Source organism: Ciconia boyciana, chromosome 10, assembly GCF_034638445.1.
Source record: "Ciconia boyciana chromosome 10, ASM3463844v1, whole genome shotgun sequence".
NCBI classification, from domain to species: domain Eukaryota; kingdom Metazoa; phylum Chordata; class Aves; order Ciconiiformes; family Ciconiidae; genus Ciconia; species Ciconia boyciana.
In genome coordinates, this window is record NC_132943.1 from 18,982,920 (window position 1) to 18,998,093 (window position 15,174).

The window sequence follows — 15,174 nt, forward strand, 5'->3', positions numbered from 1 at the left end:
ATTACCATTTGGATACTCTTCTAACACCTAATCACATCCGACTCCTAGGTCTGCTTTTCAGAGGAGAAATGTATCTGTAAAGCACCTGCATCCGCCTCACTCCCTCTGTCCCAGATTTCCACTTAAAGGGAATTAAGGATCTGCTCGGGGAAGATCAAAAATAGAAATACTCAGAGCAAGCTAATGGTTATCATCTGAAATATAATAAAATTATATTTAAACATACACGCTCCTACACCGTGGATACGAAGACTAGAGCAGGAATATGTGAATGAGATATCTTTGGGGAAGACACGCCGCACAGCCCAGGGGCTTTCCATGAGTTTCACTGAGCACTAACAGCCTTGAAAACTAACAGCGAGTAGGTTCAGTTAATTTTCTTGGGGACGTCTCTGATACATGCGTTTCATGAACAAGTAAAACGCAATGACCAAAGGGCTGGTAGGAAGAACACGCGGAGCCGTGAAAATCATGCTTGGAGCAGGCAGCACGGGCAGGGGACACAGCCCCTGCTTCTCATACTGCGAACAGGAGCTGTAGGTGGTGAGACAGCCCGAGGCAGGGCCACGGTGCTCTGCTCGACCCAGCACCGTGGCAGCAGGGAACTGGAAACCACAAGAAGCTGAGAAGCCCCGAGATGCAAAACAGCCTGAAAAAGGGCAAAACCAACCCAGAGAGTAATGATTCATCAGTAGTCCAGCAGTAATGATTCAACACAGTGCTCAGAAGCAGTTTCTGGCCTGGGAGCTTCCTTTGGAGCTGATCCCAGATGCCGCAGGGCAGAACTTAACCCCCTTGGGCACCTGACCTCTGCTCCAACGTGGGCCAGGGGTCCCCCCTTACGCACGTACAGCCCACGAAGGCTGTTATGGGGACAGCACATGTGGCAGCACACACAGCTGCACCAGCCCCTCACCACAGTGCTTTTCCACCCGCAGCCGGGGCTGAGGAGGGCTGGAAACCTGGTCAGCGGGACCACAAATTTACAGCACCAGGAAAGACAGGGCATTGCCCAGAGCTCAGCACGCTGCACGCAGGGGCCCAGCATCCTGCTGCACCACCAGTGACTGGTTGCAGGCAGTGACAGCAGGACAGCCCCAGGGACCACGGGCATCAGAGGAGGTGCAGGACTCCTGCTGCGAGTCCCCAGGGGTTCAAGCTGGTATTTCCAAGTGCCTGCTTAGCCTAGTGCCTACCAGCCTGTCCATAAGCCGATGGGCTCCCCCTGGCCTCACTAAGGAGAGGCAGTCGTCTCCCAGATCAGGTAGAGGATGCTGCAGGCAGCTTGGGGAAAGCAGCATCCCTGCAAGGAAGCAGTCCAGCCAGATGCAGCCACGTTTTGTACACGCAGCCAGCACCTACCACCACACAGACCCCCCAGCAGGACACCCAGAGATGCCCCGGGGAAGAATCAGCCAGACCCACTTATTCATCTTCCCGTTTTATTAGTGTAAACGCACCCCCCCCCTCCTCTCCCCACTATTAAATACAAACCAGGAGCAGAGAGCGGCTCCTCAGTCGCTTTCTCCTTAGGAGATGCGCAGCCAAACCCTCTGCCGTGCCCACCAAGCCAGGCACTGCGTCCCCTGCTCCCAAGGGTGGCCCCGCGGCAAGGAGGGCTCCCACCTCGGTCAGGAGGCTCTTGTCCGAGGGCTGCGACCTCCGACGTCCTATCAATACTGCGAAGGCCGAAGCGGCCTGGGTCACGGTTCCCATGGGGAGCAGCTCACGGTATGTGAATACAGCAGGATCCCCTCCGGCACCCCCTGTGCCCACCGGCCCCGGGGACCAGGACTCCCCCACCCCGACCAGCTGGGAGTGCTCCAGTTCATTGCCAAGTGGCAAAACCCCGAAACCAACCTCCTTATTGCTCTTTTAGGATGGGACATGCCCCATCCCACTGTCCAAGCCCGTGGCGGGCGCAGGGGCACAGCCCTCCCTGCATGACTGGGCTGATGCTCCAAAGGAGCGAGGGGCAAAACCCTGTCCCGGGGCTCTGGGGGAGCCGCAGGGGATTGCCCCCAGCCCCGTGGCAGTCACGGCCCCGCAGCAGGGGGGCCTTGGGCTCCGTGTTCCCCGATTGAGGGAGGACAGCAAGGGACAGGGCAGCCCATCGCCTCCCTGCTGGGCAGTGGGGCCAGGATGGAGGGATGGGGCCAGCGGCCAGCAGCTCTAGGGCGAGGAGCCGGGCATTCTGGCTTGCAGCTTGGCAACTCTGACCCCACCTCATCCCAGGGTCTGCACAGCCACGGCCACTCCAGAAGGACCCAGGCACGCCAGGCTGACAGACCCCGGCCCAGGCGGCCCCAGCGGGGCAAGTCACGAGCTCGGGCACCAGCGATCCCTACAGCCGCCAGGAGGGTCCGGAAGACAGATTTGGGCAGCAGAAGAGGTGGGGTGGGCAGGCAGGCAGGGCAGGGCCAGCCCCTCTGCGCCCCGGGGTTCAGGTGCTGTTCCCCTGCTCCTGCTCGAAAAGCACCATGGCCAGCTGGGAGCGAGAGCCTACGCCCTCCAGGCTGCTCTGCATGCAGCGGTGATAGATCTCCTCGCTGAGCCGGGGGTTGCAGGCCTGGTGCCGGTAGTGCTGCAGCAGGGCGGGCTCCACGGCCCGGAAGACGTGGAGGTTGGAGTACTTGATGAACATGTCGTAGATGTCCAGGGTCTCTAGGATGTCCTCGTTCTCCTGCACGTCACCCGCCATGCGGGTGCGTGCTGCCATGTAGTCGGCGTTGTAGAAGCAGGCTTCGTGGAAGACATCGCGGTCGAAGCGCCCTGCATCCCGCAGAAGGTCCAGCGTGGTGGGTGGCACCTGGTTGTGGTAAGCAATGGCAGGATTGTAGCCCTGGAAGTGGATGGGGAAGAAGACTTGCCAGTTGTTGATGGTGTTCATCCGGCAGCGGTTCAGGAAGTCAACGGTGACCTCTGTCCCCACGCCGGCCACGAAGAAAAGCGTGTCCACGGGATGCTTCTTGGAGATGATGTCCATGACCTTGATTTGGGAGGGTGCATCTGTCTTAACGCTGATCCATGGGATCTTCACCTCTGCATATTTGCGCTCATACTCGGTGATCTGGGCCTTCACGGGGGCAAAAATGTCATTCTGGGTAACCTGCTGGGCCTCAAAGGGGTCATAGATGAAGAGGAAGGTGAGCACCGCATTCTCACTGGTCTCAAAGGCGGCTGCCGCATAAGCTTCCAAAAAGCGGGCAGCGTGGTCCCGGTCGTGGGCAGTCAGTGGCAGGATGACATTGATGCGGCTGGCCTCCGTCACGTAGGGCATGGGGATGATCTCCACCTCGCTGAGGGGCCGCACCAGGTGCACACGCTTGGTGATGGAGCGGCTGTGCCCCTTCTGGGTGACCACCTCCACCTGGAGGTCCAGCGTGTACTCCATGCCGCGCGTGGGGTCAAAGCGCCGGTACCCGTTCACCAGCTGCTGCTTGCGGACGTGGAGCACTGGCTGGTACTTGCGGTTCAGCTCCTCCATGGCCGTGGCCACCACGTCAGCCACATCCGCCAGGTCTGCACCACGCAGCTCACACTTGGGGGAGCCATCCACGCAGGCGTAGACCTGTTCCTCCGTGAAGTAGTCCCAGCGCAGCACCTCGAAGCGGGTTTTGGGCTGGAAGGGGGGTGGGATGCCAATGGGCCACGTGGCGCCGTGGTCCCCGTCGGCAGACAGGCTGCTGGCGTTCTGGATCTCCAGCTGCAAGAGGAGACATGGAGGAGTGAGAGCCAAGGCGGGCGCAGGTAGACCTTCCAGCTCTGGCTGCAGGCAAGCTGACTCCTGGTCCTCAGAGATCAGCCACTCCTGGCTCAAAGAGCAGTGCCAGAATAACTCTGCCTTCAGCCCGACTTCTGTCCAGCACCTCGGGTTTCCTCCGAGCAGCACCCTGAATATGGCACACCACCTCCATTGGCAGGATCCGTGCCCTCTCCCACCCTGCCCAGCCTTTGCCGGTGGACCTCAGCACCCTGCCGGCTCCATCACCCTGAACCACCACCACCACAGCTCCAGGAGCTGCTCTTCAGCCAGCACCACTGTCCCTGCAGCCACACAGGCTCAGCTGATCCCGTCCCACGGCAGGTTCAGGTGAGAAACCCTCATATTAGAGTGGAGGGGTGACACAGAGCGACCAGAAAGCCCACAGGGATGACAGGAGGAGCCCAGACCCTCCCAGCCAAGCCAGTGTGTCACCTGGAGCTGCTGGATCTCCTGGTACGTCCTCTCCAGCTCCACCTCTGCAAAGTACTTGTGCAGCCGGTACATCTGAAGGGGATCCAGCACAGGATGGACAGTGAAGGCGCTCTGGAAACGGAGGTCGGTCTCCCGCTCCGGGTCCGCGTTCTTCCCCAGCTCGAAGTAGTGGTAACGCAGGCCCTGCGCGAGCCAGGAGACAGGTCACGGCCGGCCCCAACCTGTGCTCCCACCCCACCGGTTGCCAGCACAGCAAGCTCAAAGGACAACAGGGTGCAAAGGGTGGTCCCCCAGGCCCTAGAAGCCCCTGAAGAGGCAGGAAAACATGCTGGGCCAGGGTCAGGCTCCTGGAGGCCATCTCCACCACAGGACCTACCTCGTGCTCCTCGGCACAGTTGACGGCCGTGTAGTCAATGATGCAGCGGCCCAGCCACTCGTCGGGCCGGGCGCTGAGGATGTCATTGCGGCAGCTCTCCAGGTGCTGCTGCAGGAGCAGGAGGAGGCTGCGGGACAGCAGGTAGCCAAAACCCCCGTAGCAGTAGCGTCCCTCGGTGTCCCCGCCGATGAATTCCTCGGGGCGACCCAGGTAGAGGTGGGTGTCGATGCTGAGGTGGGCGACCAGGCGGCTGATGCGGTGCGCCTCCGTGTAGGTATCGTCCTGCACCAGGAAGAACCAGTCGAAGTCATTCACGTAGTGGTCCAGAAGGTATCTGATGGTCTGGTACATGTTCCAGATGGGCCGCTCGTCGCTGTGCGTCACCACTGTCATGCCGTGGGGCACCTTGCGGCCCCGCGTGCCCGTGAAGTACACCAGGCGCTCCAGGCGGTGGGCTAGCGTGCGGTTGACAGCCACCCCCAGCGTGTTCAGCGTGCTCTTGGAGGTCAGCACACCCACAAAGAGCCGCTGCCGCATCCCCAGCTCTGTGCTGATGTACCGGGTCCTGCAGAAGGGAAAGAACATCTGGCTCCGGGGCACCGCACCCCACCTCGGCCTGCACCCTCCCCGTCCCCCCAATGGCACCGACGACCTCAGTTCCTGCGCAGGAACTGTTCCCAGGCTTCAAACACATGCACAATACATCATCCCAGTGGCACCGGCTGCCGCTATGCCTAGGACAGCGGCACCGCAGAGCACTCTGCTGAGGTCCCCCCCAGCCTGAGACCACAGGGGACCCTCCCTTCCCATGAGCCGGCCAGCCCGGCTCAAACCAGAGGCTCGCAAAAGGCTGACCACAGCTAAAAGAGGGAAACAGGGCTGCACACCCCAGCTCTAGCAGGGACAGGCACCCCACCACGCTGCCAGCCCCGGCCGGGACGGCCGAGCTGGGAAGCACCTTCCCGCCGCCCCTGCCAGACACGCTGCTCCCAAGCAGGCAGGCGAGCCCGCGCCGCCCTCCCCAGGGAAGCCAGGCCCCGCTGGGGTGGCCGAAGCCAGCACGGGGCCAGCTGCGTCCCCCTCCCCGCCACGGCCCCCAGCTGCCCCGCTCACACAGCGACCTTCAGGGTTAATTCTCCCAGCCCGGCGCAGCGGCAGGAAGCGACCCCCCCCCGGCCCCCAGCCGCCGCCTGGCACACACTGGCCCCATTCAGCCCCCTCCATCCGCCCACCGCCTCGCCGGGACAAGGAGGCCCTTTCACCGCCTGCTCCCTGTCATCCCGGGGCCACCGGCAACGGGCCGCAGCCGGCCCCGGCGCAGAGCTGGAGCTTGCAGCGCTGGGTGGGGACGTGCCACCGCGGGAGGCGGCCCTGCCGGGGCGGGGCGGGGCAGGGCAGGGCAGGGAGCCCGGCAGCACGTGCTGCAGCAGGCAAACTTTGCCCAGCAGGCAGCAGTGCGGCACAGGGCTCTTCCGGGCGCTGCCGCGGCAGGCAGGGGCAGGGGGGGTAAGGAGAAGGGGGGGCGAAGGGGAGGAAGGGAAGCAGCAGGGAAAGGCGCTTGCAGCGAGAAAAATCCGGCTGCAGCCCTGGCTGGCTGCGGGGGGAAGCGCACTCTGGGGTCACCTGTAAAGCCCCCAGCACCCGCCCAGCAGGCAGGGGCGGGCAGGCAGCCGCAGGCAGCCGCCCCGCACCGGCCTGGCAGACTCACGCCCACGCCCGGGCACCCCAGGGCTCGGCCGCAGCTACTCCCACCTAAAGCCCGGTTAGCGCGGCGGCCCTTCCTCCGCCGGTGCCCCGCTCCCCCCGGCCCGGCCCGTCCGTCCCGGCCCCCCGCACCTGACGGCCTTCTTGGCGGCCCTGCCGGGGCTGGGCGGGCGGTAGGGCACGACGCGGGGCTCCCAGCTGTCGGCGCCCAGCCCGGCGGGCACGGCGTTGGGCCTGCGCGCCGCGTTGCCGTTGGCGTTGCCGGGGCCGGGGGGCGGCGCGGGGCCGCCGTCGGGGCGCGGGCGGGCGGCGGGGCGCGGCGGCGGCCCGCAGGGCTCCTCCACCCAGGTGACGCTGAGCAGGCTGAGGGTGAAGCCCAGCGAGACGCCGATGGCCACCGGCCCGGCGGGCCGCAGCACCGACAGCACCAGCGACAGCCGCATGGCCGGGACGGGACGGGACCGGGGGCGGCTCCGGCTGCCGCTCCCGCTGGCGGCGCCGCCGTCCGACGTGTCACCCCCTGGCCCCGCCCCGCCGCGCGTCACCGCGGGCGGCCCGCCCCGGCCAATGGGCCGCGCTCCCTCCGGCGCGTCACGGGGCGGTGCGGGGAGGAGTGGGGGGGAGCAGGGGGCGGCGTGGGGGCGGGGCGACGTTGCCAGGAGACGGCGCGGCCGACCCCCCAACCCCCCCCGCAGCCCCCGGCCGCCCCTCCCAGCCCCGGAGACGCTGCGGGGCTGCCCGGGGCCCGGTACCCGGCACCGGCCGGGCCACGGCGTTCGCCCGCGGCAGCCGGCGCGGTGGGGCGGCAGGGCAGCGCCCCGGCCCCGGCTGCCCCCTCGGAAAGCGCCCGCCGGCTCAGAAAGCACGGCTGCCCGGGCCGCGGCGCGGCTGGCGCCGGGACATGGCGCCTGAGCCGGCTTAGGGGCGGATTTGCCCGGGCCGGTGCCGCGGGGCTGGGGCACTGCCGGCCCTTTGCTGCCGGGGCTGGGGGGACGCCGCGGGGCCGGCCGGGCACAGCCGCTGCGTCCCCTCCCTGGGACAGCCCAACCCACGACGCGGGTGAATTCGTGGTGGTCCCGAAGCGCCTGTTCCCCTTCTCAAATCGCTGCCCGGGGTCTTCCAGAAAGCGTGGGCAGCGGCGCTGGACTCGACCTGGGCTTCCCCAGGAGGTGACCGGTGGTCACGAGTGGGTGTGGGGTGGATGGGTCTGAGGCCAGGGGCAGCAAAGCACGGACCGTGGGCTGCAGAAGGCAGCGGGGCACGCCGGGGGCCTGGGGAGCAGGCGCGCAGGAGGGCAAGCGGCGGCTGGAAGACCTTTGGGCGCAGAGCAGCAAACCGTCCCGGGGCAGAAGGAGGGTGGGCAGAGCAGCAGGAGATCCCACGGCAGCACCAGGGACCCTCGGTGGCTGCCAGTCAAAACGGGACCAAAGAGGTGGGCTCCTCCAGCTAGGACAGGGTCACCATCCCACTACGAGCTGCCTGCAGCACAGAGCCACCGTCCTGCCGGCTGCCAGAGAGAGCTCCCGGGCAGAGCGAGCTGGAGGAACCGGCTCAGGGCAGCGTTTGCCGCACACACGGAGCCTCCAGCGTGGGAACGATCCCACCCAGAAGCTGCAAGGCCCTACACGTCCGCTCGGTGCCAGGCATTACTGAATAAGGATAAGGAGGAGGACCTGGCCTTTTCGCCCGTCCCAGCCCGTGGCTCCGCTTCCGGCAGCCTCGCAGCCATCAGGGCCCTCAAGTGCCCCTGGATTTACTGTGGCTGGTGGGGAGCTCATCCCACCCTCCCCATGAAATACATCCTGCCTGCCCCGGGGAGCGCCGGCGGCCGCAGAGCGTGGCAGGCACCGAGGGCAGGGGGAAGCCCGCTCCGCTCCAGGGTTTCTTTCAGTTTCTGGAACAAAGCGGCCTGTTTTCATCAGGAAGCAGTTGGCAGCATCCCCCCCGCCCCGAGATACAGGACCATCATCCAAGCTCGGCTCGTTTTCATAGGCCTTTTTCTCCTGAATAGGGCAAGACAAGCAATAGGCAAAGGCGGTCACGTGGACGGCAGTTTAATGAAGAACATATAAAAACTGGAAACAGAGGGAATGCGATGGGAAGAGAAGATGCCAGAAGGGAAAAGATGCAGAAGTAAGAAATGAGCAGAGATTTTCCAGGAACAAAGGCCAAAAAGCAGGCGTGACCATAAACAACCAAACTCGCCTGTTTTCCGTACACAGAGAAACATGTTAGAAATAGATGTATTCGATTTCCTTTACAGATTGGAATATTCAATATTGGTCACCTTATACAAACCCAGATGATTTTACATGCCTGCCATGAGAGGTTTCATTCTGAAATGACCCTGTTGATCTGAGCTTGTCCTCAATAGAGGTGCAGATCGGAGAAAAGTACCAAAGTTTTCAGAAATAAGACTCTGAGCTCAGGAAAACCGCGCACGGAGGTGAAGCTGTGGGCAGAGCGATCACCTCCCTGGGGCTTGCCAGGGCAGCGGCCGAGCCCAGGGCCCCCGTGCCCGGCCCCAGGAGGGCCCCCGTGCCCGGCCCCAGGAGGTCCCGTGGGGGAAGCAGCCGGCAGGCACAGCGCCGTTCCTCCGGCAGCCCCTTCGCAGCCCCCCGCCAGCTGCAGCTCCCGCCTTTGTCTCCCCGGCGCTGGCGTGGGGCTGGGAAGGGGCTGCCAGGGGAACGGCCGCTGCTGCCAAGAGCCTTCTCCCTGCCAGGATTTCCCGGGGGTCTCTGGGCGCCGCAACCGGGAGGTGCCAGCTCCAGGGAGCTCTGCAGAGCGCCGCCGCGTCCTCCCACCTACCCGCCGCGCCCGCATCTCCCGGCGGCTCGCAGGGGGACGGGTGGGCAGCTCTGTAGGTGCCCCCTGCGTGCGCGCCTGCCCCCTCCGAAGGCGGGCGCTGCGGTCCCCGTGGCCCCGGCACAGGCCCCTTGCAAAGCCCGCGGCCCTCTGCCCGCTCCGTCGGGCGCGCACCGGCAGCACGGCCCCGCGCACGCCCGACGCGAGGCTCTCCTGCGGTCCGCACGCCCGCGCCCCCGCACGCCCGCCCTGCGCGCCGCACCGCCCTGCGCGCCGCGCCGCTCCGTCCCCTGTGCGCCGTGCCCGGGGGCCTGCGGCCCCGCAGCCGCCGCACGCCGAGCGCCTCCCGCGCAGCGCGGCCCGGTGCACGCTGTGCCACGCGGCGCGCGCGCGGCCTTGTTCAGGCTGCCGGCCGCGCGGGCCGCTGCTCGCCGCGCGCCCGCTGCGCGCGCCAGCGCGCGGCCTGGGGCGCGCCCCGCTGCACGCGCCGGTGCGCACCGCAGCGCACGTGCCGCCGCACGCCCCGACGCGCGCCGGGCCCGGTGCAGGCCCCGCCCCCGGCCAGGCCCCGCCCCCTCCCGAGCAGGCCCCGCCCCTCATCCGGCCCCGCCCCCCTACCGGCGCGGTGACGCGGCGCGGTGACGTCAGGCGGAGCTGTCCGCTCAGCACCGCGCGGCGGGCCGCGCCGCCAGCATGCGCGGGGGCCGGGGCCGGGGCCGGGAGCGCCGGGCGCCGCGGGGCCGCTGCCGCTGCCGCTGCGGGGCCGGGAGCGCAGGTGGGAGCGGGCGGGGCGGGGCGGGGCTGCAGGGGGTGGGGGCAGCACGTGGGGGTCCGGCAGGCCGGGGCCGCGCCGCGCCCCGCGGGGGAAGGGCTCGGGCACCCGGCTCCCGCCCGCCCGCCCGCCCGCCGGAGTAGAGCGCGGTGCCCGGGATGGGCGTGCGGGGCCCGGCGGGGCGCCCCCGGGACCCCCGCCCCGAACAAAGAGAGGGGCGGAGCGGCCCCGCGCCCCGGCGGCCCTTGCGGCCGTCGCTTAGCAACGCCGCGCCCGCCCCGCCGGCCCGGGGCCCGTCCGCCCGGCGGGGGGCAGTGGGGCCGGGCGGGGGGCGGTGCGGCGGGACCGGGCCGGGCCGGGCCCTGAGCGCTGCCCCCGGGCCCCCGCCACGCTGTGCCCTAGGGGGCGGGGAGGGGGGGGCGGGGGGCCCGGGGCCCGGGGCCCGGGGCAGGCCGCGGTGGGGAGCCCGGGGCGGCGGGGAGGGAGGGCGGCAGCAGGTGGGTAAGTCCCGGCGCCAATGAGCAGGCGCTGGGCTCCCCTAGCAACAGTGCCCGCGCCAATGGGCGCCGGGAGCTGCCTGCGACGCTGCCTGCAACCCTGCCTGCAACCCTCCCGGAGACGAGTTTTCCCAGGCGAGCCTTCCCCGCCGCCGGGCCCCGGCCTGGCGTGGGCTGAGGGGCAGGGAGCGGCACCTCGCTGCCCTCCCGCGCTCTGCCGGCCGGGCCGGGCCGTGCCCCATCGCCGGCCGCCGGGGCACAGGGGCGCAGAGCCCCGCTTTCGCCCCACACGGCCGGGGCAGCCGGGGCCGGCGCGTTGCTCCCGGGCTCCGCGGTTAAAGTCCGATCCTGCTCCGCATCCCCCCCGGGGGCTCGGGCGGGGGCCCAGTGCTCAGCTGCCGGCTCCCTGCCCGCCTGCTTCCCCGGGATTAGGCACAGCGCTCGGCGTCCCCGGGGGGATTTGCCCTGGCTGGCGTTGCCCTCCCCAGCTGGAGGGAGGGAGGGAGGGAGGAGGCCGGCGGCGGGGGAAGCGGTGCCGCTGGAGCCCGGCCCGGGCGGCAGCGAGGTGCCGGGCAATAGCGAGGCGTGACTGCAGCCTCTCCCTGCCCCTTCCCGGTGCTCTGGTTTTGTGAGCCGTCCTGAGCCGGCTGCTTTAACGTGGCACTCGGAAGGACTGGCGCTGGCATGGGGACAACAGGTGACAATAAACCCGTCCTAAACCAACTGAGCCCGGGAAGGCGCCAGGGGAGCAAAGGGATGCTGGAACCGGCTCCAGGTGGGAGTGGGCAGACGGCCGCTGTAATTAGGTTTAAGCTGGAGCTGGATCAGTCTTTGTGGGGGATTATGACCCCTCCGTCTGCGTAGGCACTGCGCGGGCCTGGCGACCGCCTGCTCGGCGTCCCGGCGCGGCCACGGCATTACCGGTGAGCCCTCGGGTAAGGGGCAGTGCCAGCCAGGGCCGGTCCCCCTCCGGCCCCATGGGTTGGCGTGGGATGGCTGGATCCAGCACGGGGGCCTGCTTTGTTTTTACAAGGACGCTAGGAGCTGGAGCGGGGATGAAAAATAGCCAGAAATATGATTAGAGGATTGGAGAAAATGCCTTGGAGTACAAGCTTTAAGAGCTCAATCTGTTTAGCCTATAAAAATAGAAGACTGAGGGGTGACTTAATTACCGAGCATAATTACTTCACAGGCAGAAAATACCAGGTAGTGGAAGTCTCCCTTTAATCGAGCAGGGAAAGGGTGCCAGAGAGCCAGGGGCAGGAAATTGAAGCCGCAGACAAATTATAAAGCGCCGTGTCCCAGCAGCGAAGCTCCCCGGGCGTGCGGACGGGCTCACTGGGGACAACGCATCCCTGCAGCCACCCTCTGGGTGACGGTCTGTCCCCCACGTGGATCGGGCTGTTCCCCCATTCCCTTCCTTCCCGTCTGCATAGTGAGGGGCCAGAGCGGGTTTTTCGGCAGCTGGGTGCCAAGTGGTGGGCATCGCCGTCGGGTGTGTGCCAGCAGTGCCTCCATCCCCCTTCTCTCTCTCTCACCAGCTGGGGTGGGTGCCGGGGAGCAGCTTTGCCGGCGAGCCATGGGGCAGGAGCGGAGATTTTGATGCCTCTCCCGGGAGTCCCCAGAGCCATGACTGCAACTGTGCAGACGCTGCGGTTCAAGCTGCTGCCGCACGAGCCGGGCCAGGAGTGGGGGCACAGCTGCCAGCAGGAAATAGAGCGTCGCTACCAGGTGGTGCCCTCGGTGGTATGCGCCATGTGCTGCCTCTTCGGCATCATCTATTGCTTCTTCGGTGAGCCAGGCCAGTCCGGCGGCTGGAGGGGAAAGCAGGGAGATGGGCAGGGGGGAGCTGGGGGGGTTGCTGGCCATCCACCCCCTGACTGTGGTGGTCTCTCCACAGGCTACCGCTGCTTCAAGGCCGTCATGTTCCTGACGGGGCTGATGTTCGGCTCCATCATCATCTTCATGCTGTGCTACAAGGAGCGGGTGCTGGACACGCAGCTGAGCGTGGAGGCGTCGGTGGGCATCGGGCTGGGCATCGGGGTCCTGTGTGGGCTGGTCACCATGCTGGTGCGCAGCGTTGGCCTCTTCATGGTGGGGCTGCTCCTGGGGCTGCTGCTGGCGGTGGCCACGCTGGTGGTGATGGAGCAGTTCTACCACCCGCCGACGGTGTGGATCCCCATCGCGCTGCTCCTGGGCGTGGGGATGCTCTTCGCCGTCCTCACCCTGCAGTGGCAGCGCTTCTTCACCACCCTCTCCACTGCCGTCTTCGGCAGCGCCATCATGACCGTCACCGTCGACTACTTCATCGAGCTCTTCCTCCTGGTGCAGTACATTTATGAGCGCATCAAGGTGGCCCCCGCTCGCCCCGTGTGCTGGTACAGCTGGGTCATCCTGGGTGTCTGGCCACTCCTCACCACGCTGGGTGTCCTGGTCCAGTGGAAGGTCACGGCCGAGGGCTACTCCCACACCGAAGGTGCGTGGGCGCTGGAGGAGATGGACGTGGCATGGGGTGGGTGCAGGAGCTGGGGTGCCAGGGTGGGGGTTCCCAGCACCTGGTTTGCCTGCATAGATAAGGGGTTCAGGACTCTGCAGGGACACGGCATGGCAAGGGGAGGCCTGGGTGTGCAAAGCTGGGACTGGTTTGGGTGCGGGGAGGATTTTGGGGTGCTCCCTGGTACTCACAGGCCCCTCTGCCCCTCAGTGATCATCAGCCGGCAGCAGCGCCGCGTGCAGCTGATGCGCATCAAGCAGCGGGAGGACCGAAAGGAGAAGAAGAAGAAGCGGAGACCCCACCACCCGCCGCCCCACCAGCACAAAGCCCACCCACCTGAGCCTGCCTACCGCCGCAAGCCCAACCCCGTGCGCCGCTTCGATGGGGACGTGCTCTCCCCCGTGAGTCCTGTGCCCAGGGTAGAGATCTCCCCCGGCCTCTGTGGCCCTTCCTTCTCCATGTGGGTGGGCTGGGGGGCGGAGAGGGGAGAGGTGCCTGGGTGCCAGCCGGCATCCGAGCTCCTCGAGGGACGAGGCTGGGGCATCCCAGGGACCAGGCAGCTCAGGAGGGGCTGAGCTGGGACGTGCCCACCACGGAGCACTTCAGCCTTTGCAAGCAAACGTAAACTGGTGGCCAAAAGCACTGCGGCCACAGTAGAAGCAGGCGGTGGGCAAGGTGCGAAGCGCGCGCCCAGGGAAGGTATGGGGCTGTGCACCCTGTTGCAGCCAGCCCCCGGGGGGCTCGAGTGCTGGGGTGGGTGGGATTGCACCGGGCAGGTTCTGGGGGGCTGCTGCAGAGCTTAGGGTGGGGTGGGATGGAGTGGGCCAGGAGAAGAGCCCCCCTCACTCTCTGTCCCCCCTCTCTTGAGCAGAGCTACATCCAGAGTTTCCGAGAGCGGCAGACAGGGCCATCCCTGAACAGCCTCATCGCCAGCTCCCACGCCGTGGTGGACCTGGACTATGACTGCAGCTCCACCGTGCCCCTCACCACGGGCTCCGGCCCCGCCGTGCGGGTATAAGCCAACCCAGTGACCTCAAGCAACACCAGCACCCCAGCCTGCTCCGACAGACCCCCTGGGACAGGCGGGGCTGTGCCCTCGGCCCCGGGCAGCCACACGTGCCTCGGGGCTGCGGATGGAGACCCTTCCCGGGGACGCGTGGGACTTGGCTGGGTGAGCCCTGGCTGCCTGCGGGGCCCGGAGGTTCTGGGGGAACCCTCCGACAGAGACTCAGCCCAAGGACTGGGGACACCAGCACCTATGGACGCGTGGTGCGAGCGGCTCTGCTGGGGGGGTCCCTGAGCCCCTACTGCTGCGTGTTTCCCCATGGCCCAGGCACGCTCATCCTGCATCCCAACATCTCCCTCCCCATGTTTGAGCCCCCCTTCCCTGAGAGCAGCTCCCCGTGCCTGTCCCCACCCCATCGCACCCACCCCAGCAACTCCCCAAGTGCCTGTGCCCCACGTCTCTTCCTCAAAGAGCAGGTCCCCCAGCCCGTGCCCCATCAGGGCCTCCCCCGAGCATGTGTGCCCCATCCCATCCTGGCCCCAAGAGCAGCTCCCAGGCAGTGCTTCCCAAAATCTGCCTCCTCAGAAGGTCCCCCTGCCCTAGACACCCTCCGTGACCCCAGAGCAGCTTGCCTCCCCTCCTTTTCCTGAGCTGGACCGGGGTGGTCCTGGGGCAGAGGCTGCCAGGGCCAGGTGGTTCCCGTGAGGATGCTGCCCTCGGGTGATGCCGTGTGCACCCCCTCAAAATGTTTTGATGGGAGACAGGACACTGGATCCAGCCTTCAGGCAGAGGCTGGTTCTGCCTCAGGGACACGGGGACCCCCGTGGCGTCAGAGGCCATCGCTGTTTTGCTGGCGACTGGATTTTATAGTGGCCGGGGGGACCCTGGGGTTGGGCCGAGCCTCCGGCCCGGGCAGGGCAGGGCAGGAGCCCCTGCCCAGAGCACCGCTGCGGGCAGAGGCTCCCACCTTGTATATATTTCTCTTGCTGTGATTTGTATTAATTTATTACGGAGTGAGCCAGGACTTCCCCCACAGCCAGGCAGGCAGGGTGGCGGTGAGACTGGACCGGGGTGCCCCCCTGCTTTGGGAGCCCCCCCCCAGCCCAGCCGGGCCAGCCCCGCTGCCCCAGGAACTGCACGTTTCTGCCAGGTGACCCTGTCCCCGCAGCGCCATGCCGCCGTCCCCCTTTTCAGTCTCTTTTGTAAATGTGCCAAATGCTGCTGAGGCCACGGCCGCACAGTAAAGAGCCTTTCGGAGCCCGGTGTGCGGGGCCAGGGACTGCGCTGGGGGGCAGGGGTGAGGGGGCCCCCGAGGGTGGGGA

At 67.0% G+C, this 15,174-nt stretch overlaps 2 protein-coding genes across 5 annotated transcripts; one reads left to right on the plus strand and one right to left on the minus strand.

Moving 5' to 3' along the window:
• Nucleotides 1–6,810, minus strand: CHPF (chondroitin polymerizing factor). Its single transcript, XM_072874129.1, has 4 exons — nt 6,411–6,810; nt 4,575–5,139; nt 4,199–4,381; nt 1–3,706 (listed from the first exon to the last, which is right to left on the minus strand). The coding sequence occupies exons 1-4, from the start codon at nt 6,719–6,721 to the stop codon at nt 2,444–2,446; spliced, it is 2,322 nt and encodes a 773-aa protein (XP_072730230.1). The 5' UTR covers nt 6,722–6,810; the 3' UTR covers nt 1–2,443.
• Nucleotides 6,811–9,742: 2,932 nt separating this feature from the next.
• Nucleotides 9,743–14,844, plus strand: TMEM198 (transmembrane protein 198). 4 transcript variants are annotated; one of them, XM_072874130.1, is made up of 5 exons: nt 9,743–9,858; nt 11,894–12,144; nt 12,253–12,828; nt 13,057–13,265; nt 13,718–14,844. In XM_072874130.1, exons 2-5 carry the CDS (start codon nt 11,955–11,957, stop codon nt 13,862–13,864), a joined length of 1,122 nt encoding a protein of 373 aa, XP_072730231.1. In that variant the 5' UTR covers nt 9,743–9,858; nt 11,894–11,954; the 3' UTR covers nt 13,865–14,844. The 4 variants fall into 4 exon arrangements, with proteins under 4 accessions (XP_072730231.1, XP_072730234.1, XP_072730232.1 ...); XM_072874133.1 differs by having other exon boundaries at nt 13,057–13,247; XM_072874131.1 differs by lacking the exon at nt 9,743–9,858 and adding an exon at nt 10,378–11,127.
• The last annotated feature ends 330 nt before the right edge of the window (nt 14,845–15,174 follow it).

Coding starts and splice junctions, on each gene's coding strand:
- CHPF (XM_072874129.1), bottom strand. CDS start 6,721: ATGCGGCTGTCGCTGGTGCTGTCGGTGCTGCGGCCCGCCGGGCCGGTG. Junction 5,140..6,410: donor GCCGCCAAGAAGGCCGTCAG/GTGCGGGGGGCC, acceptor TCCCTTCTGCAG/GACCCGGTACATCAGCACAG. Junction 4,382..4,574: donor ACTGTGCCGAGGAGCACGAG/GTAGGTCCTGTG, acceptor TGGCTCGCGCAG/GGCCTGCGTTACCACTACTT.
- TMEM198 (XM_072874130.1), top strand. CDS start 11,955: ATGCCTCTCCCGGGAGTCCCCAGAGCCATGACTGCAACTGTGCAGACG. Junction 12,145..12,252: donor CATCATCTATTGCTTCTTCG/GTGAGCCAGGCC, acceptor GTCTCTCCACAG/GCTACCGCTGCTTCAAGGCC. Junction 12,829..13,056: donor GGGCTACTCCCACACCGAAG/GTGCGTGGGCGC, acceptor TCTGCCCCTCAG/TGATCATCAGCCGGCAGCAG.